Source organism: Bubalus bubalis, chromosome 6, assembly GCF_019923935.1.
Source record: "Bubalus bubalis isolate 160015118507 breed Murrah chromosome 6, NDDB_SH_1, whole genome shotgun sequence".
NCBI lineage: Eukaryota > Metazoa > Chordata > Mammalia > Artiodactyla > Bovidae > Bubalus > Bubalus bubalis.
In genome coordinates, this window is record NC_059162.1 from 93,107,696 (window position 1) to 93,130,403 (window position 22,708).

A 22,708-nucleotide genomic window follows, 5' to 3' on the forward strand; every position below is an offset into this window, starting at 1 on the left:
CAGTTTTTTCATTCTCCTCTTTCACCCTCATCAAGAGGCTCTTTAGTTCCTCATTTTCTGCCATTAGAGAGAGTGGTATCATCTGCATATCTGAGGTTGTTGGCATTTCTTCTGGCAATGTTGATTTCAGCTTGTGATTCATCCAGTCCAGCATTTTGAATTATGTACTCTGCATATAGGTTTAATAAACAGGATGATAATAAATAGCCTTGTCATGCTCCTTTCCCAATTTTGAACCAGTCTGTTGTTCCATGTAAGGTGCTAACTGTTGCTTCTTGACCCACATACAGGTTTCTCAGGAGACAGGTAAGGTGGTGTGGTATTCCCATTTCTTGAAGAATTTTCCACAGTTTGTTGTGATTCACACAGTCAAAGGCTTTCATGTAGTCAGTGATGCAGAAGTAGATGTTTTTCTGGAATTCCCTTTTTTCTCTGTGATCCATTGAGTGTTGGCAATTTGATCTCTCGAAACCAGAATTTCCCTTAAACAACTGATACTTAAGCTTAGACTCCTTGGCCCTGAAAATAAAACATCTTTGATCAAGAGTCCTCTGAAGGTTGCAAGGCTGCTCCACAATCAAGACAGACCACACAATAAACTACAATGTTCAAAGATCTAAATGTTCTCTTTTACCTGCTTCCTTTGCCAAGTCAGGGTAGTCTCTGTTCTCGACTCCAGGCTTTGTGAACTAGAAATAGAGAAGATAACAAAAGGAAACACTATGGTAATAGTCTCTCACAAGAGAGAACCACAGAAATACATTCATCTAGTCATTTAAACAAAATGAGTATCTATCAGTGTTGCTGGACTCTGATAATAAATAATATACAGCTTGTACCTGCAGGGAACTTATGTAATGGAAGACAGTGTACTAAGTACAGAATGATCTGGGAGAGACAACTACCCAGCCTCAGGGGACTAGAATGGCTTCCCAGAGAAACTGATATTTAAATAGGGTATTTAAGGATGAGTAGGAGCTAGGTTGGCAACCCACTCCAGTACTCTTGCCTGGAAAATCCCATGGACGGAGGAGCCTGGTAGGCTGCAGTCCATGGGGTCGCTAAGAGTCGGACACGACTGAGCGACTTCACTTTCACTTTTCACTTTCATGCATTGGAGGAGGAAATGGCAACCCACTCCAGTGTTCTTGCCTGGAGAATCCCAGGGACGGGCGAGCCTGGTGGGCTGCCGTCTCTGGGGTCGCGCAGAGTTGGACACGACTGAAGCGACTTAGCAGCAGCAGCAGCAGCAGGAGCTAGGTAATTGAAAGAAAAGGAAATTCCAGAGCAAAGAAATGCAAAAAATAAAATAAAAACCTACCCTAAAGCCTATAATAAAAACAGCAACCTGTTACCTTCCACTCACTGGTTGCAAAGATTCGGATGTGAGAGTGACTGAAGTGAACTGACTGAGCACTAGTCTTACTTGCTCCCAAAATATCCATTTTCAATTCTTATAGATAGTTCTTTTAAAATGTCACATTTCTAAATATTCTGTACTATTATTTCTTGACTTATCAATTTAAGAAATTATATCATAGTCTCCAATATGGGATGATGAGAATTAGGTCTCTTAGACCACCTCACTTATATATTTACAGTTCCCATCCTCCTTATATGGGAGAAGGCGCTGGCACCCCACTCCAGTCCTCTTGCCTGGAAAATCCCATGGATGGAGGAGCCTGGTAGGCTGCAGTCCATGGGGTCGCAAAGAGTCGGACACAACTGAACGACTTCACTTCCAATTTTCATTTTCACACATTGAAGAAGGAAATGGCAACCCACTCCTGTGTTCTTGCCTGGAGAATCCCAAGGACGGGGGAGCCTGGTGGGCTGCTGTCTATGGGGTCGCACAGAGTTAGACACGACTGAAGCAACTTAGCAGCAGCAGCAGCAGCATCCTTATACAGTGGAAACACAAGTTTTAAATTAAATCAGTATGTAGTGCTTACCTTATTAAGATAATGTTGCCTATCACAGGGCCAGGTTGTATATTATAATTACATGTGCTTCATTGAACAATTTTGTTTTGCTTTGTTTTTCCTGGAGTTAACTGCCCCATTTTGAAAGTTTAAGGCAAACACTCTTGTAACCATTAACAAAGATTCTCTCCTTCACCAAATTCTATTCGAGCTTCTCTGATTCCTCTTCTCTACTAGGTCTAAATCTTGACCTAAGAGACTGAGACATTAAGATAATTTTTTGAGTTCTAACTTGCTCAAGGCCACGTCTCTAGGAGAGTGAGGCTCCACTTATAGTGCCTGACTTAGAAAACTCCAGGCTATCAAAAGAATTCACTGCTTCCTCCAGCCAACACCTGAATACAAGGCTGATTTCCTAGTCTCTGTGGGAGGGCAGGACCTAAACTTGGAAAAGAGCCACTGAGCAAATCCAGATGGTTTTCCCTAAACTCCTCTCTTTCCAGTTTATGTAAATTTTCACTTTCCTGACCTTATGGCTGCTGCTTGGCATCTGTGGGTTCTGCACCCCCCAGATACAGTGTGATAACTAAGGGGATTGAGCATCCATGGACTTCGATATCCAAAAGAAATTCTGGAACCAATACCTCAGGGACACCAAGGGACTACTGTACTGAGTCCCTACTCACCATCCTCCCTATTCCCTTGTAACCCCCTTAATACACCGAGTCACGTGTGTACAAAGTTACTTCACACTGGACTTTTGCAACAGCCTACTATTGATTAACAGCCATGACTGGGAGAAATATCAATAACCTCAGATATGCAGATGACACCACCCTTACGACAGAAAGCAAAGAAGAACTAAAAAGCCTCTTGATGAAAGTGAAAGAGGAGAGTGAAAAAGTTGGCTTAAAGCTCAACATTCAGAAAACGAAGATCATGGCATCTAGCCCCATTACTTCATGGCAAATAGATGGAGAAACAATGGAAACAGTGAGAGACTTTATTTTGGGGGGCTCCAAAATCACTCCAGATGATGACCACAGCCATAAAATTAAAAGATACTTGCTTCTTGGAAGAAAAGCTCCGATCAACCTATACAGCAGAGACATTACTTTGCCGACAAAGATCCTTATAATCAAAGCTATGGTTTTTCCAGTAGTCATGTATGGATGTGAGAGTTGGACTATAAAGAAAGCTGAGAGCCAAAAAATTGATGCTTTTGAACTGTAGTGTTGGAGAAGACTCTTGAAAGTCCCTTGGACTGCAAGGACATCCACCAGTCAATCCTAAAGGATATCAGTCCTGAATATTCACTGGAAGGACTGATGTTGAAGCTTAAACTCCAATACTTTGGCCACCTGATGTGAAGAACTGACTCACTAGAAAAGACTCTGATGCTGGGAAAGAATGAAGGTGGGAAGAGAAGGGGATGACAGAGAATGAGATAGTTGGATGGCATCACTGACTCAATGGACAAGACTTTTAGTAAGCTCTGGGAATGGTGATGGAGAGTGAAGCCTGGTGTGCTGCAGTCCATGGGGTCACAAAGAGTCAGACACAACTGAGCAACTGTACTGAACTATTGATTAAAATCTGCCCTAACATTTTACCTAGGTTCTACCTTTATTTTTGGTAACAACCATGCAAACTAAAAAACTGAACTTTCCCTGCTACTCCACAAACTCCTCTAAACACACTGTCCCTTATCTAAACCCCACCTCAGAGTAAGGGTAATTATTATCCTGATTCTTATAATAATTACTTCCTTGTAGTGACTCATAGTTTTATCACCAAAGTGTCTATGGACACTATATTTTCGGCCTTGCCTTTAAAAAAAATTCTGGGCTTTTAAAATTATTTTTTAATTTAAGGTTCCTCTCCACTACATTTTTTACCCTCTCAACACATCTGTTAAAGACCCAGACTGTTGGGACTGTGGTTTCCCACAGTCTGGACTTTGCAGATTGCATATTCATGCAGTTCAACTTGTTCCTCTGTTCTCTGTCCCACAAATTGACAGCTGGATCCAGAATCTTGCAGACTCACCCTATATCTCCCTATATCTCTCAAAAAAAACTGATCAGGTGCAATTGTTTTGCAAATCTGCAATTCTCTTTAATATCTGCTTTCATAAGAGGCAGGTGAATTCTTACATCTGACACAGCTGATTCTTCATTCAATTTTGGCATTATTTTTTAGGTTGAATTCTATGAAGCAAATCTGAACTCACATAGATTTGTGGTTAGAAAAGGAAGAAACACTTTAATAGCCTCTTAAGATAATTGTGGATATTCTTTTTTAATACTAGACTAAAACATGACAAGTGGGAGTTTCTGACAAGCTAAAAGCAATGTTGAATTTAAAAGAATATCAATGAACTTTTCATACTCTTGCTATACTCAAGTCCATTAAAATCTTGCCCTTTGAATAGGGTGGTGTTCTGGCTTTTCTCTGGAGCCATTTCACATAATTTTCCAAGCCTCTGCCAGGAAGTTGGTATGTATCTGATCACCAGTACTCTAGGAACAGGGTTGCCAATTACTATAATTAAATAATATAAAGAATTCCATTTAAATCCTTTTTTTCAACTTGGGCCTCCTTCCTGTCTTCCACTAAACCTAAAGGTCAGATGATTCTAGAGAAGCATCAGTTCAATTTCTCCAGGGAACAAGCCTCCTATACTTTGACAAGGAACTGATAGTCACCTAGTGGTAAAAAGGATCTTGGAATCCCATTATACCACGGAAGTGTTTTTCTTCCCTCCTCTCATCCCCACCTTATTTGACATCTAGTACATGTAGGTCCTAAGCCTTCTCGAGTACTGCAGGAAGACTCAGCCAGTATAACCCTTCTTCAGGAACTTGGGCTCTGCATTTCTCTGTTTTGAGTCAATAACCACACTTCCACCAGCTTTTAATCATCCAGTGTTTTTCTGACATGATTCTGTTTCCTCTCCTAGTCACTTCACCCTGATGGGTTAATGCTTTAATGTCTTTACTGTCATTTTTGTGAGATTTGGAAAACACCAATAGAGATAAATTCATATTTCCAATCTACTACACTTAACCAAATATCCTAACACATCATATTTAAATGATTTACCCTTTCCTTCTCCATATTATACATTCCTTAAGAACTTGGGTTTTTGGTGATCATGCAGATGGAGCCCTCAAGAGGGGACTAGTATATAAATTAAAAAAAAATTTTTTTTAAGGTATTCCCTGGTGGTCTAGTGGCTTAGAATCTGAGCTTCCAATGCAGGGGGCCCTGGGTTGATCCCTGGTTGGGTAGCTAGATCCAACATGCCACAACTAAAGATCCCGAATGCTGCACTAAGACCTGACAAGCCAAATAAATAAATTTTTTTTAAAGGAATGGGATTACTGCCCTAACATCCATTTATGATAAAAACCCTCCAGAAAGCAGGCATAGAAGGAACATACCTCAACATAATAAAAGCCATATATAACAAACCCACAGCAAACATTATCCTTGATGGTGAAAATTGAAAGCATTTCCCCTAAAGTCAGGAACAAGACAAGGATGCACACTCCCTAATACTATTCAACATAGTTTTGGAAATTTTAGCCATAGCAATCAGAGAAGAAAAAGAAATAAAAGGAATCCAGACTGGAAAAGAAGAAGAAAAACTCGCACTGTTTGCAGATGACATGATCCTCTACATAGAAAACCCTAAAGACTCCACCAGAAAATTACTAGAGCTAATCAGTGAATATAGTAAAGTTGTAGGATATAAAATTAACACACAGAAATCCCTTGCATCCCTATACATTAACAATGAGAAAACAGAAAGAGAAATTAAGGAAACAATTCCATTCACCATTGCAACGAAAAGAATAAAATACTTAGGAATAAATCTACCTAAAGAAACAAAAGACCTATATATATAAAACTATAAAACACTGATGAAAGAAATCAAAGAGGACACAAATAGATGGAGAAATATACGATGTTCATGGATTGGAAAAATCAATATAGTGAAAATGAGTATACTACCCAAAGCACTCTATAGATTCAATGTAATCCCTATCAAGCTACCAATGGTATTTTTCAGAGAACTAGAACAAATAATTTCACAATTTGTATGGAAATACAAAAAACCTCAAATAGCCAAAGCAATCTTGAGAAAGAAGAATGGAACTGGAGGAATTAACCTGCCTGACTTCAGGCTATATTACAAAGCTACAGTCATCAAGACAGTATGGTACTGGCACAAGAACAGAAATATAGATCAATGGAACAAAATAGAAAGCCCAGAGATAAATCCATGCACCTTTGGACACCTTATCTTTGATAAAGGAGGCAAGAATATGCAATGGAGAAAAGACAATCTCTTTAACAAGTCATGCTGGGAAAACTGGTCAACCATTTGTAAAAGAATGAAACTAGACCACTTTCTAACACCATACACAAAAATAAACTCAAAATGGATTAAAGATCTAAATGTAAGACCAGAAACTATAAAACTCCTATAGGAAAACATAGGCAAAACACTCTCTGATGTAAATCATAGCAGGATCCTCTATGACCCACCTCCCAGAGTAATGGAAATAAAAGCAAAAATAAACAAATGGGACCTAATTAAACTTAAAAGCTTTTGCACAACAAAGGAAACTATAAACAAGGTGAAAAGACAGCCCTCAGAATGGGAGAAAATAATAGCAAATGAAGCAATTGACAAAGAATTAATCTCAAAAATATACAAGCAACTCCTGTAGCTCAATTCCAGAAAAATAAATGACCCAATCAAAAAATGGGCCCAAAAAAGCCATTAAATTGTAATATTTAAAATTATTTAATTAAAAATAAAGAAAGTTTAATGAGGAATAAATTAAAACAAGAAAAAAGTGTTGAAATGACTCAAATGTTCATCAACTGGTGATGGAATAAATAAAACATGCAATGCAATATTATTCAGCCATCAAAGGAATGGAGTTCTGATACATGCTATAACATGCCATAACTCTGAAATGATCATGTTAATTAAAAGAAGCCAGGCACAAAAGGCTGCATATTGCATTATTCTGTTCATGTGAATGAATATGTCGCAGACTAGGTAATTCTCTAAAGACAGAAAATAGAGGAGTGGATGCTAGGGCCCAGATGAAGGGGGAAATGGAAAATGTCTGCCAACTGGATAGTGTTTCCTATTAGAGTGATGAAAATATTCTAGAATGAGGGAGTGGTTATGGTTATGCAACCTATAAAGAAATAACAAATCAATGAATAATACAGTTTAACTGCTAACAAACACATGAAAAGATGCTCAAGATCACTCATTATCAGAGAAATGCAGATCAAAACCACAATGAGGTACCATCTCACGCTGGTCAGATGGCTGCTATCAAAAAGTCCACAAACAATAAAGGCTGGAGAGTGTGCAGAGAAAAAGGAACCCTCTTACACTGTTGGTGGGAATGCACACTAGGACAGCCATTATGGAGAACAGTGAGGGATTCCTTAAAAAACTGGAACTAGAACTGCCATACAACCCAGCAATTCCACTGCTGGGCATACAAACTGAGGAAACCAGAACTGAAAGAGACACGTGTACCCCATTGTTCATCGCAGCACTGTTTACAATAGCCAGGACATGGAAGCAACCTAAATGTCCACTGGCAGACAAATGGATAAGAAAGCTGTGGTACATATACACAATGGAGTATTACTCAGCCATTAAAAAGAATGCATTTGAATCAGTTCTAATGAGGTGGATGAAACTGGAGCCTATTATACAGAGAGAAGTAAGTCAGAAAGAAAAACATCAATACAGTATATTAACACACATATATGAGCCTATAGGCGAGACAGTGAAAGAGACACAGATGTAAAGCACAGACTTTTGGACTTTGTGGGAGAAGGTGGGATGATTTGAGAGAATAGCATTGAAACATGTATATTATCATATGGAAATAGCTCACCAGTCCAGGTCCGATGCATGAGACAGGGTGCTCAGGGCTGGTGCACTGGGATGACCCTGAGGGATGGGATGGGGAAGGAGGAGGGAGGGGAGTTCAGGATGGGGAACACATGTACAGCCATGGCTAATTCATGTGAGTGGTATGGCAAAAAACAACACAATATTGTAAAGTAATTAGCATCCAATTGAAAAAAAAAAGATTCTATCACCAGACTCTAGCCAGGGTCCTCTGAGCCCTCTTCTCTACTAGACTTCAGTTCAGCTCAGTTGCTCAGTCATGTCCAACTCTTTGGGATCCCATGTTTCGCAGCACGCCAGGCCTCCCTGTCCATCACCAACTCCCGGAGTTCACTCAGACTCACATCCATGGAGTCAGTGATGCCATCCAGCCATCTCATCCTCTGTCATCCCCTTCTCCTCTTGCCCCCAATCCCTCCCAGCATCAGAGTCTTTTCCAATGAGTCAACTCTTCGCATGAGTACATGGCCAAAGTACTGGAGTTTCAGCTTTAGCATCATTCCTTCCAAAGAAATCCCAGGGCTGATCTCCTTCACAATGGACTGGTTGGATCTCCTTGCAGTCCAAGGGACTCTCAAGAGTCTTCTCCAACACCACAGTTCAAAAGCATCAATTCTTCGGCACTCGGCCTTCTTCACAGTCCAACTCTCACATCCATACATGACCACTGGAAAAACCATAGCCTTGACTAGACGGACCTTTGTTGGCAAAGCAATGTCTCTGCTTTTCTATATACTATCTAGGTTGGTCATAACTTTCCTTCCAAGGAGTAAGCGTCTTTAATTTCATGGCTGCAGTCACCATCTGCAGTGATTTTGGAGCCCCAGAAAATAAAATCTGACACTGTTTCCACTGTTTCCCCATCTATTTCCCATGAAGTGATGGGACCAGATACCATGATCTTTGTTTTCTGAATGTTGCGCTTTAAGCCAACTTTTTCACTCTCCACTTTCACTTTCATCAAGAGGCTTTTGAGTTCCTTTTCACTTTCTGCCATAAGGGTGGTGTCATCTGCATATCTGAGGGTATTGATATTTCTCCCGGCAATCTTGATTCCAGCTTGTGTTTCTTCCAGTCCAACGTTTCTCATGATGTACTCTGTATATAAGTTACATAAGCAGGGTGACAATATACAGCCTTGACGGACTCCTTTTCCTATTTGGAACCAGTCTGTAGTTCCATGTCCAGTTCTAACTGTTGCTTCCTGACCTACATACAGATTTCTCAAGAGGCAGGTCAGGTGGTCTGGGATTCCCATCTCTTTCAGAATTTTCCACAGTTTATTGTGATCCACACAGTCAAAGGCTTTGGCATAGTCAATAAAGCAGAAATAGATGTTTTTCTGGAACTCTCTTGCTTTTTCCATGATCCAGCAGATGTTGGCAATTTGATCTCTGGTTCCTCTGCATTTTCTAAAACCAGCTTGAACATCAGGAAGTTCACGGTTCACATATTGCTGAAGCCTGGCTTGGAGAATTTTGAGCATTACTTTACTAGCATGTGAGATGAGTGCAATTGTGCAGTAGTTTGAGCATTCTTTGGCATTGCCTTTCTTTGGGATTGGAATGAAAACTGACCTTTTCCAGTCCTGTGGCCACTGCTGAGTTTTCCAAATGTGCTGGCATATTGAGTGCAGCACTTTCACAGCATCATCTTTCAGGATTTGGAATAGCTCAACTGGAATTCCATCACCTCCACTAGCTTTGTTCATAGTGATGCTTTCTAAGGCCCACCTGACTTCACATTCCAGGATGTCTGGCTCTAGATGAGTGATCACACCATCGTGATTATTTGGGTCATGAAGATCTTTTTTGTACAGTTCTTCTATGTATTCTTGCCACCTCTTCTTAATATCTTCTGCTTCTGTTAGGTCCATACCATTTCTGTCCTTTATTGTGCCCATCTTTGCATGAAATGTTCCCTTGGTATCTCTGATTTTCTTGAAGAGATCTCTAGTCTTTCCCATTCTGTTGTTTTCCTCTATTTCTTTGCTTTGATCGCTGAAGAAGTCTTTCTTATCTCTTCTTGCTATTCTTTGGAACTCTGCATTCAGATGCTTGTATCTTTCCTTTTCTCCTTTGCTTTTCACTTCTCTTCTTTTCACAGCTATTTGTAAGGCCTCCTCAGACAGCCATTTTGCTTTTTTGCATTTCTTTTCCACGGGGATGGTCTTGATCCCCGTCTCCTGTACAATGTCACAAACCTCCGTCCATAGTTCATCAGGCACTCTATCAGATCTAGGCCCTTAAATCTATTTCTCACTTCCACTGTATAATCATAAGGGATTTGATTTAGGTCATACCTGAATGGTCTAGTGGTTTTCCCTACTTTCTTCAATTTCAGTCTGAATTTGGCAATAAGGAGTTCATGATCTGAGCCACAGTCAGCTCCTGGTCTTGTTTTTGTTGACTGTATAGCGTTTCTCCATCTTTGGCTGCAAAGCATATAATCAATCTGATTTCGGTGTTGACCATCTGGTGATGTCCATGTGTAGAGTCTTCTCTTGTGTTGTTGGAAGAGGGTGTTTGCTATGACCAGTGCATTCTCTTGGCAGAACTCTATTAGCCTTTGCCCTGCTTCATTCTGTACTCCAAGGCCAAATTTGCCTGTTACTCCAGGTGTTTCCTGAATTCCTCCTTTTGCATTCCAGTTCCCTATAATGAAAAGGACATCTTTTTTGGGTGTTAGTTCTAAAAGGTCTTGTAGGTCTTCATAGAACCGTTCAATTTCAGCTTCTTCAGCATTACTGGTTGGGGCATAGACTTAGATTACTGTGATATTGAATGGTTTGCCTTGGAAACGAACAGAGATCATTCTGTCATTTTTGAGATTGCGTCCAAGTACTGCATTTCGGACTCTTTTGTTGACCATGATGGCCACTCCATTTCTTCTGAGGGATTCCTGCCTGCAGTAGTAGATATAATGGTCATCTGAGTTAAATTCACCCATTCCAGTCCATTTTAGTTTGCTGATTCCTAGAATGTCGACGTTCACTCTTGCCATCTCTTGTTTGACCACTTCCAATTTGCCTTGATTCATGGACCTGACATTCCAGGTTCCTATGCAATATTGCTCTTTACAGCATCGGACCTTGCTTCTATCACCAGTCACATCCACAGCTGGGTATTGTTTTTGCTTTGGCTCCATCCTTTCATTCTTTCTGGAGTTATTTCTCCACTGATCTCCAGTAGCATATTGGGCCCCTACTGACCTGGGGAGTTCCTCTTTCAGTATCCTATTATTTTGCCTTTTCATACTGTTCATGGGGTTCTCAAGGCAAAAATACTGAAGTGGTTTGCCATTCCCTTCTCCAGTGGACCACATTCTGTCAGATCTCTCCACCATGACCCGCCCGTCTTGGGTTGCCCCACAGGCATGGCTTAGTTTTATTGAGTTAGACTTTGGTCCTAGTGTGATTAGATTGACTATTTTCTGTGAGTATGGTTTCAGTGTGTCTGCCCTCTGATGCCCTCTTGCAACACCTACCGTCTTATCTGGCTTATTACCGTCTTATTTGGCTACTAGGCTTCAGCCTCCCCTAAAGTAGTGAGAAGAGATTTTACAAGGAGAAGAAGGAGTAGGGAGGTGGGTGAGCCAGGACGGTATACAATCGGGGAAGTGAAATCGTTCAAAATAGGCAGAGCGGGGTTAGTCCACATGGAACTATTCTAGGTTTGCTGTCCCTTCTGCAAGCTTAGGCTCCCACAGAGACTGGGAGAGAGGAGCCCTACCTTCAGATGGTGGCTGGAACAAGACCTTTCGGCAGTCTTGAGTTTTCTTAGGCAGGCACTTTAAAAGGGGCTAGAGTCATCCTAGGGATGTGTCCTTGAGCTGTTAGAAACTATGTTAAGAGTTCATGCTGTTCATAAAAGTTCATTTCTCTTTTGCAACAGTGTATTACTGATTGAAATCTGTTCTACTACTTTAGCTTTCGGCTTTCTTTATCTTTGGCACTTGTCACTTTTATTACCCGCACTTTACAGATTAAAATTTGGGGACTTAAGATTGGCAGCCTTGTCCTAAAATACACAACAGAGCCGGGCTTTCTCCTTACTCATGTCTTCCGGTTTCCTACAGGCTCAGGGAACCGCGCAGGGCTTTCGGCCCGGCCCGTAGGAGGAGCAGTTTGTAAAGGCCTGGAGCAGAGCAGCGAGCTTTCAGCGAGAGGCGGTGGTGGAGGGCCGAGTGGCCCGTTCCCAAAGTGGGCCCCCATGCTGCGCGTCCTGACCAGCACCCTGCGCTTTCCGCGCCCCTGGAAGCCGCTTGAGACCCGCGGCTGCTCCTCCAACCCCGGGGCTGCCGGCCGGGAGATCCAGGTGTGCGCTCTGGCGGGTCCAGACCAGGGTAAGTGCCGAGAGCCCGGAAAGCGGCTGGGGTGAGCTCTGGCTGGCTGAGAGGCAGGCCTGGCACGCCTGGTGCTGTTGGCCGGTACGGACCCATGGCCAGTACTCCCACTACAGGGAGGCAGACTGAAACTGATCTCAGACAGAGAAAGCAGTGAGTGGTCCTGAGAGAGAATTTAGTTCCCTAGCCAGAAATTGAACCTGGGTAGCCTGGATGAAAACCAGGAATCCTATCTCCTAGACCACCAGCAGGGAGAGGCTAGAAGGAAAGCAGGCATTTGAAAACAAGAATGTTTCAAGGAGGCAAAGACTGTAAAAACAGGTACAAAGCTTACTATTACAGACACAGCACAACATATGGGAGAGCACACAGAGAAGCAGTTATATTTAAGTCAGAAAAGCTAGACAGAAATACACATCCAGAGAAAAAGGGTATCTGGGGCCTCTCTAACGAGGAGGAGGCCAGTAAAGAGGTGAGTTAAATCACTTATAAAGGACAGCGTTTGGGTGTTTATATATGGCAAATTATCTTGTTTCTTCACACCTGACTGGCCCTAGGACCGCCCCAACATGCCTGGGCAACTTTTTGCTAAGATGGATCCCACTGCAGAGACCTATGGGGGTGTGTCCACGCTTACTAAGGGGTGGCAACCCCGCCCTTTTTCATCCCTAAAAAGCCTTCCTGCACATGTGTAGACAAGGACATTTTTCTTGACCTCAGGGGTGATCATCTTACCTCTTTATTCCAGCAGAGCTCATTTACTGACAATAGCTTTGTCCTTGGCGAGTCTGGGTGAGAAACTTCAGTTTTACTCCACTGACAAACACCAGCTGTCTGGCCTAAGGGCCTGTCTATCTCCTACCCCAAAACCAGTAAGGGGGAGGCAGGTTGCTCAGTGTGTTTGAGGATTGGACCCCAAAGTTCCTGCATCCCAGTAGAGGCTCCCCTGGCCTAAATCCTTTGGTAGGTGACCACCTTACCTGCCGCCCCCACCGTAATTGTGAAGGGATTCTGCGTCAATATCGGTCCCCTCAGCCCCAGATTTAGTGGCCCGGGGCTGTGAGGAAAGAGAAGGGACTCGTTCAAGGGTAGAACTAAGTGCCAGCAAGCCCCACCCCCCCACTACAGCTTTAAAATGCCTGATTTTCCTCCCAGGCTGAGCGTCCTGGCGAGGTTCCAGTGGGCTGGGGCAGCCGAGCCAATTCCAATTTGGCTTAGGGTGTCCCGCCTCCTGGAAAGGAGGAGCTGGGGGGGGGGGGGCGGGGGTGGGAGAAAGGAGGGGAGGGGAGAGAGGAGAGGCCCGGAGGAGCGCTTGGCGCCCTCCTGTGTGATTGCCCTGCAGCTGCTGCTGGAGGGCGGAGTCCTGCTGACTCAAGGGAGAGCTCGCAGCGCTCACTGGCAAGAACAGCTGGACTGAGCCTCGTGTTGGGTCTTCTTGGTCGTGTTATATTTTGTTTTGTTTCTGTTTGGGGGTAGTGTTATTTGTGAAGGCGGGTGAAGGGCAGTGATTGGACTTCGCATTCAGTGGCATTCCCCTGTCTGCTGTTGTGTCACCAGCTGGGCAAGTTCCTCTTGTCTTTACTTTCTCCCCTGGCCCGACCCCTCTAACCTTCCCCGCATTTAAAGTAGCACTGTGTCCAAATTTTAGTTTACACAGATTGTATTGTTCGAGGCATCTCATATTTCTTCTTTTTTCTTGCTTTATGCTAAGTTGAAGAGCTGTTGAAGAATTGTTCCTTGCTCCGCGACATTGCATACTGTTCCCTACCTACATCCCCCACTTTTGATGGACATGAAGAGGCTTCTGGCCTCCAACTGCCTCATTTGGTGAGAATTCTCTGGCCATGTGGGATGGCTAGGGTTAGAGAATACCCCAGTTGCTCTCATGCTTTGTTCACTGCCAACGGGCAACACTGTTTGCCTTGAAATAGTTGTAACTATTCTCCCAACTTTACAGATCAATAAACCGAGGAACAGAGTTTAAGCAACATGGACTCGGTCTGATTTTAAAACCTGTGTTCTCAACTATTAATGGACATCACTATTCTTCTAGTAATTCAGAGACTAAGAACACAGACTTGTACATTAGTTGAAAAATTATCATGGCTCACTTGTAGATAGGAGAATTTTTATCCAGAAATAACAAGTATCACAGTAATCCAAGTCTGTGACCCAACCACTAATGCCAAAGAAGCTGAGCAGTTCTATGAAGGCCTACATGACCTTCTAGAACTAACACCAAAAAAGATGTCCTTTTCCTCATAGGGGACTGAAGTCCAGGCAGGTTTGACCTTGGAGTACAAAATGACGCAGTGCAAAGGCTAACAGAGTTTTGCCAAGAGAATGCACTGGTCATAGCAAACACCCTATTCCAACAACACAAGAGCTGACTCTTCACATGGACATCACCAGATGGCCAATATAGAAATTAGACTGATTATATTGTTTGCAACCAAAGATGAAGAAGCTTATACAGTCAGCAAAAAAAAAAAAAAAAAAAAAGACAGGAGCTGACCTTGAATCAGATCATGAACTCCTTATTGCAAAATTCAAAATTAAATTGAAGAAAGTAGGGAATACCACTAGGCCATTCAGGTATAACCTAAGTCAAATCCCTTATGATTATACAGTGGAAGTGAGAAATAGATTCAAGGGATTAGATCTGATAGGCAGAGTGCCTGGAGAACTATGGATGGAGGTTTGTAACACAGTACAGGAGGTGGTGATCAAAACCATCCCCAAGAAAAAGAAATACAAAAAAGGTAAAATGGTTGTCTGAGGAGGCCTTACAAGAAGCTGTGAAAAGACGAGAAGCAAAAGGCAAAGGAGAAAAGGAAAGATATACCCATCTGGATGCAGAGTTCCAGAGAATAGCAAGGAGAGATAAGAAACCCTTCTTAAGTTAACAATGCAAGGAAATAGAGGAAAACAATAGATAGGAAAAACTAGAGATCTCTTCAAGAAAATCAGAGATACCAAAGGAACATTTCATGCAAAGATGGGCACAATAAAGGACAGAAATGGTAAGGACCTAACCGAAGTAGAAGATATTAAGGAGAGGCGGCAAGAATACACAGAAGAACTGTACAAGGTCTTAATGACCCAGATAATGATCACTCACCTAGAGCCAGATATCCTGGAATGTGAAGTCAATTGGGCCTTAGGAAGCATTACTACAAACAAAGCTAGTGGAGGTGATGGAATTCCAGCTGAGCTATTTCAAATCCTAAAGGATGATGTTGTTAAAGTGCTGCATTAAGATGCCAGCAAATTTGGCAAACTCAGCAGTGGCCACAGGACTGGAAAGGGACAGCTTTCACTCCAATCCCAAAGAAGGGCAATACCAAAGAATGTTCAAACTACCACACAATTGCACTCATTTCACATGCTAGCAAAGTAATGCTCAAAATTCTCCAAGCGAGACTTCAACAGTATGTAAACCGAGAACTTCCAGATATTCAAGCTGGATTTAGAAAAGGCAGAGGAACCAGAGATCAAATTGCCAATATCCATTGGATCATCGAAAAAGCAAGAGAGTTCCAGAAAAACATCTACTTCTGCTTTATTGACTATGCCAAAGCCTTGGACTGTGTGGATCACAACAAACTGTGGAAAATTCTTAAAGAGGTGGGAATACCAGACCATCTGACCTGCCTCCTGAAAAATCTATATGCAGGTCAAGAAGCAACAGTTAGAACTGGACACAGAGCTGGACTAGTTCCAAATTGGGAAAGGAGTATATCAAAGCTGTATATTGTCACCTTGTTTATTTAACTTATATACAGAGTACAGATGTGAAATGCCAGGCTGGATGAAGCACAAGCTGGAATCAAGATTGCCAGGAGCAGTATCAATAACCTTGGATATGTAGATGATACATACCACTCTTATGGCAGAAAGTGAAGAGGAACTAAAGAGCCTCTTGATGAAAGTGAAAGAGGAGGGTGAAAAAACTGGCTTAAAACTCAACATTCAAAAAACTGAGATCATGGCATCTGGTCCCATCACTGCATGGGAAATAGATGAGCAAACAATGGAAAGAGTGACAGACTTTATTTTCTTGGGCTCCAAAATCACCTCAGATGGTGACTGCAACCATGAAATTAAAAGATGCTTGCTCCTTGGAAGAAAAGCTATGACCAACCTAGACAGTATATTAAAAAGCAGAGACATCACTTTGCTGAGAAAGGTCGCATAATCAAAGCTATGGCTTTTCCAGTAGTCATGTATAGATATGCGAACTGGACGATAAAGAAGGCTGCAATGTGTTAGTCACTCCGTCCTGTCTGACTCTGTGACTCCAAGGTCTGTAGCCCACCAGGCTCCTCTGTCCATGGAGTTCTCCAGGCAAGATAACTGGAGTGGGTTGCCATTTCCTTCGTCACTGGATCTTCCTGGCCCAAGGATGGATCCCACGCCTCCTTCATTGCAGGTAGATTCTTTACTGTCTGAACCACCAGCTGTGCTCTGCTGTGTGCTGAGTCTCTCGGTCATGTCTGACTCTTTTCAACCCCATGGACTGTATAGTCCGCCAGGCTCCTCTGTCCATGGGGATTCTCCAGGCAAGAATATTGGAGTAGGTTGCCATGCCCTCCTCCAGGGGATCTTCCCAACCCATGGATCAAACCCAGGTCTCCTTCATTGCAGGCAAATTCTTTACCATCTGAACCACCAGGGAAGCCCCTGAACCACCAGGGAAGCCCTTGAAGAAGTCTGAGTGCCGAAGAATTGATGTTTTTGAACTGTGGTGCTCGAGAAGGCTCTTGAGAGTGCCTTGGACAGCAAGGAGATCAAACCAGTCAATCCTAAAGGATTCTGAATATTCATTGCAAGGGCTGATGCTGAACCTGAAGCTCCAATACTTCTGCCACCTGATGTGAAGAGCTGACTCACTGGAAAAGATCCTGATGGTGGAGGAGAAGGGGAGACAGAGGATAAAATGGTTGGATGGCATGATCAACTCAATGGACATGAGTTTGAGCAACTCTAGATGATGGAGGACAGGTGTGCTGCAGTCAATGGGGTCACAGAGTCAGAAATGACTGAGCCACTGAACAAAAGTATAAGCGTCAGGAGATTAAGCTTCTGCCCCTGCCAGAGGGCATATAGAATGTCCTAGAGGGAAGGAGATAAGGAAACCAAGAAGAGGCAGTGGAGGAGGCATGAGGAGGAGACCCACACCCAGGAGAACCATCCCACCATCCTCCTACAAGTCACCAGTTCTGTCTTCCACTTGGCGTGACAGCACCAGAGCATTGTCACATTGCGCCTGTTGTCTTTGAAAATGAGCTTAGCCCGTTAACCACTCCTCACTCTGATGGCTTTACTCCAGCTCCTTAGCTGAATATTCAAGGTTCTCCACCACAACCTGACCATGTCACCTTATCTCTCCTACCATGGGTTTGTTCATTTTAAGCCCTCCCACTTAAGTGTTTTCTTTTAACTATGCCCCTGACTTGGGTCCTCTCCTCCCTCTCTACCTTTGTAAACCACTTAGGAATTGCACCCTCTTCCCCCACCCTTGTCCTTTTACATTCCTTCTGTCTGGACTTGTCTTCCTCATCACTTGTTAACTCTGAGACTGAGGATTGCTAGCTGGGTCCACCTAGTAACTTTGGCACGTTCTCTTCTTTTCTGAGCCTTAGTTTCCCCCCCTATATACTAAGGGATTATTAAGGCTTCCCACACAGCTCAGTGGTAAAAGAATGTGCCAGTGCAGGAGACACAGGAGACTTGGGTTTGATCCCTGGGTCAGGAAGATCCCCTGGAGAAGGGAATGGCAATGCCACTCCAGTGTTCTTGCCTTGAGAATCCCATGGACAGAGGAGCCTTGCAGGCTACAGTCCATAGGGATGACAAAGAGTCAGACACTAGTGAGCAACTGAGCACACATACCCACACGACCTTCCAATGGTTTTTATCAACTCCCACCCACATCACTGTGTGATCCAGACCCAGATAGATGTGACTCTAGGTCTTCTGCTAAGCAAATCAAACCATCATGGGAGTCTGATAGGAGTAGAGAGGGTGCAATGCAAACCCATCATTATTACTGGGGTCCAGCAAGGGCAATGTTCCCAGAATAGGGTGTCAACTAAGAAGTCAGGGACCACGGCTGGGTCCTCTATTTCTCCGGGGCCTGGCATGTGGTAGTACAAGCTGAACATTGTCAGGTGAATGAATGAAAGCCAAAGACACACTGTCTAGCCCCTTTGGTCTCCCAGCTTAGAGCTCACACCTCATATTGGGTCCTAGACTTTCACCAGCTTCTGTGCATTTTCCCTGCTCAAAGTGCCCATAGACTCTGGTTATACACTTATGGACATTATCTCTTTTAATCTTCACTACAACCTTTTTAGTATTTCTATTTATAGATCAGGAAAGTGAAGGTCAGAAGGATAAAGTAACTTGTCCAAGGCCATGGAGCTGGGATGTGACTGAGCTGTGACTTCAGCCGAGCACCATATTTGCATTCTGCAAGAGGGAGCTAGAGATGAAATATGGGAGAGAGTTAGCCAGAGAAAAAGGAAAGACAGAACAGGAAAGTGAAGAGGAGAGAGGAAGTTCCTGTCAATCCCAGGATGTAATGACTATATTTGTTTTCTATTGCCACATAACATATTACCACAGACTGTTGCTTAAAATAGCGTACAATTATTATCTCATAGTTTCCATAGGTCAGAAGTCTAGGCACAATTTTGCTGGGTTCTCTTCTTCAGGGTTTTAGCAGGCTGCAATCCCAGAGTTGGCAGGGGCTATGGTCTCTCATCATAGGCTCAACTGGGGATGGATCTGCTTCCAGGTTCCTCAGGCTATCGACAGAATTCATATCGTGTTGTTGTAGTACTGAAGTCCTGTTTTCTTCCTGTTGGCCAGGGGCCACTCTGAGCTCCTAGAGGCTGCCCAGAGGACCCTGCCACAGGACCGTATCCATGGGCCCACTAGTGTGTGCTAGTAATACAGTGTTTGAAAATTTTACTTAGTTTTGGCTGCTCTGGTTCTTCCTGCATGCAGGCTTTCTCTAGTTGCCGCGAGCAGGGGCTACTCTCTAGTTGCCATGTGCAGACTTCTCATTGGGCTGGCTTCTTGTTGCAGAGCTTGGGCTCTAGCGCACGCAGGCTTCAACAGTTGTGGCTCAAGGGTTTAAGGATCCGGGCAGTAGTGGTGGTGAGTTAGCTTAATTGCCCTGCAGTGTGTGAAATCTTCCTGGGTCAGGAAATGAACCCACGTCCTCTGCATTGGCAGGCAGATTCTTTACCAGTGGACCACCAGGGAAGTCCAATGCAGGGTCTTGTATACATTATAAACTAATCACAGAAGTGACATCTCATTATCTTTGTCATATAATTGGACCTAATCTTAGAAGTGATTTTTTATGACCTTACCTGTGGTTCTCTTGGTTAGAAGCAATTCACAGGTTCTGCCCACACATTCAAGGGAAGGGGATTATTCAGGATATGAACACTGGGGCCACTCTAAAGTCTATCTGCCACAGTGGTCTTGGACCTAGACTGTTCTCCTCAACCCTTCTGATGTGGTTCCTCTGTATCCACCAGTTTCCCTTCCCCAGGTTGCAACATTTTCTTTTCTAGAGAGGAGGACCTTTGGGACATCTGAGTTCCTCAGTGGGACCTCCAGGCCTGCGGGGCTCAAAGGGTTCTATGAAGGTTTCCAGGGAGGCTGGCGAAGCCAGCTAGACTGCATGTTACATTTCTGTGTCCTAGACCACAGTTCTCTAACTGTGGCTGTAAAGCCTTGTCCTTGAGAGCACCAGAACTTTCACTGGCCCTTCTGGGTGTCTCAGATCAACTCACACTGAGAACACCATCTTAATAAATTCTGCTTGTTCCACCAAGCTAGGTACACTGAGAGAAAAGAATAAGAGGCCTTTGAAGACCAAAGGATTGGTGAACACACTCCTCTAATCCATCCTGACATTTTACAGGAGGGGAAACAGGCGAGAAGGCATAAGCATATTTGAGCCTCTGCCCAGAGTTGGTCTCTGTCCCCCACACTTGGCCCTGATTTGGCACATGAGGCCAGAGTGATGTACAAAGACCAGATTGTAGGGAATCTTTTGGGTGGTAATAAGGATTTAGACTGAATTCGGATGAAAAGGGAAGCAAGAAGAATATGGTCAGATTTGGGTTAGAAAGATGACTTTGACCCAAATGAGGGAATGAATGTGGAAGGGGAAGGGGAGGCAAAACTGAGGACAGTGGGCCAGCTGGGGCATTCACGCCGTAGAAGGAAGAGCCCACCAGCTTAGTGGCTGCAGGAAGGCAGGGTGTGAGCTGCAAGGTCTGAGATCCAAGAGGTTGAATCGTCTGCCTCGGACACTGAGTAAGCTTCAAGTGTCAGAAAAATGGAGGCAATAGGAGAGACCTCCGAGTTGATATGTCATTCACTCACCAAAGGAGCAGAAGAAAGACTGATCATTTTTTGACATGTTGGTCTAGATGTCAAGTGAGCAGCAGGATATATTCAGGCTTGGAGCTCAGAGGAGAGCAGGCTGGGTGTGCAGGGAAGTCCTGCGTGTGTAGGAGCCAAGCATATGGGAAGCGGGAAGGAGAAGGGGCAGACAAGCAAGCGCAGCCCTCCTGACTCTCCTGTCACGCCTCACGGGGCTCTCCCTTTCCTCTGAACTCCTCCAGTTCTGGAAGACACTAAAAGGTGCCCCCCTCCCCCCGCCAAGAAATATGCTACACTGGCATAGGGATAATCTTGAGCTAACGCCGTTGAAATAAACAGCAGATGCAAGAAGGGCATTTCTTACTGAAAACAGAAGATAAAAACTCCCGTTTGAAAAATGCCCTTCCTGAAACTGGAGATTAAAAAAAATATTCTTCAACAGGGAGTTGAAGCCAAGAGAATCCTGTACAAACAGACAAGTGTGTTGAAACAGCCAAGTGTGGACAACTGTGTAGAAACAGGCCTTATCTTCCTGTAGCCTCCCACACAGTTAACTTTGCCACAGTTGCTGCTCTTCCTACTGTAAAAGCGTGTTGTGTGTTGTTGTGTCAACACACTTGTGTCCGTCTCTTTTGACCCCGTGGACTGCAGCACACCAGGCCTCCCTGTCCCTCACTGTCTCCCAGAGTTTGCCCAAGTTCATATTCATTACATGGATGATGCCATCCGGCCATCTCATCCTTGACGCCCTCTTCTCCTGCCCTCGATCTTTCCCAGCATCAGGGACTTTTCCAAAGAGTCAGCTGTTCACATCAGGTGACCGTAATACAGAGCTTCCGCTTCAGCATCAGTCCTTCCAATGAGTATTCAGGGTTGATTTCCCTTAAGATTGACTGGTTTGATCTCCTTGCTGTCCAAGGGACTGTCAGGAGTCTTCTCCAGCACCACAGTTCAAAGGTGTTTGGCACAGTCTTTGGCACTCTGCCTTCTTTGTGGTCCACTGTAAAGACACTAAAAGCTGTGTCTTTTACACTCTCACAACCATCCATGACCACTGGGAAGACCACAGCCTGGACTACACAGACCTTTGTCAGCAGAGTAATGTCTCTTCTTTCCAATACGCTGCCTAGGTTTGTCAGAGCATGTGGACCTACCATTCTTGGGGTCTTCATTTCCTTTTGAGGGCTCATGTGTTACATAAAACTTGAACAAATTCGTATGCTTTTCTCCTGTTAATCTGTTTTATGTTGGCTTAATTCTCAGGTGCAGCCAAAAAACATTAAAGGCCCAGCAATATAAACCCTATAGTACCTGCTCTGCTGCACTCAGGGCCCTCAACTGTGCCACTCCCTCTCTGAAATAGGCTTTTCCCCACCAACACACACACACACTTTTGTCTGGCTAACTCCTATTCATTCCTCAGCTCTCAGCTGAAAGGTCACTTCTTCCCCCAGGAAGTCACTGCTGATCTTCTACACGAGGGCTCCCCTCTGCCCACTCTAAACCCCCATTCTCCTGTCTTTTTTTCCCCCATGTACCCGTCACAAATAGTAATTACTTGTTGAGTGTCGATCTCCTCTGTTAGACTTTCAGGATCTAAGAGGACAGGGACTGAGTCTGCTCTAGTCTCTGATATCAGTGTTTAGTACAGAGGCCAGTGTGTGTTAAATACATAACTGTACAAATGACTGAATAAAGAGATTTTGGATTAACCTTTCCGGAACTTCAACTACTTTGCAAACTATTATATACAGAATGGATAAACAAGGTCCTACTGTATAACATAGGGAACTATATTCAATATCTTGTGATAAATCATAATGGAAAATAGGAAAAGGAATATATATGTATATAGCTGAATCACTTTGCTGTACAAGAGAAATTAACACATTCGAAAAAATATAATTTTTCAAATGGAGTAGTCTCTTACATGTAGTATTGTTCCCACTACACCTCACTCTGAAAATGACATTTTTTTACCTATTTCCACCTTGGTCAAATGCATCCATATATGAACTACCATTTATAATTCTATAGTACTTTATGTATTTATTTTACTTATGACCTC

At 43.5% G+C, this 22,708-nt stretch overlaps 1 protein-coding gene and 1 long non-coding RNA gene across 9 annotated transcripts in view; one reads left to right on the forward strand and one right to left on the reverse strand.

The window, feature by feature from the left end:
- Positions 1–346: 346 nt before the first annotated feature.
- Positions 347–13,269, reverse strand: LOC112585670. Its single transcript, XR_006551911.1, has 3 exons — positions 12,964–13,269; positions 635–689; positions 347–519 (listed from the first exon to the last, which is right to left on the reverse strand). It is a non-coding gene; the product is annotated as an uncharacterized LOC112585670 (long non-coding RNA).
- Positions 11,967–22,708, forward strand: part of LOC102409536 (enoyl-CoA hydratase domain-containing protein 2, mitochondrial) — a 29,224-nt gene continuing 18,482 nt past the window's right edge. For 3 of the 8 annotated variants that reach the window (XM_044945013.2, XM_044945011.2, XM_025288732.3), the window contains exon 1: positions 11,973–12,228. In XM_044945013.2, coding sequence (XP_044800948.2) covers positions 12,096–12,228 — 133 coding nt within the window. In that variant the 5' untranslated portion in view covers positions 11,973–12,095. Of the gene's footprint in view, positions 12,229–22,708 lie in introns of all 8 variants that reach the window. The other 5 variants (XM_044945012.2, XM_044945014.2, XM_025288726.3 and 2 more) reach the window with 4 other exon arrangements.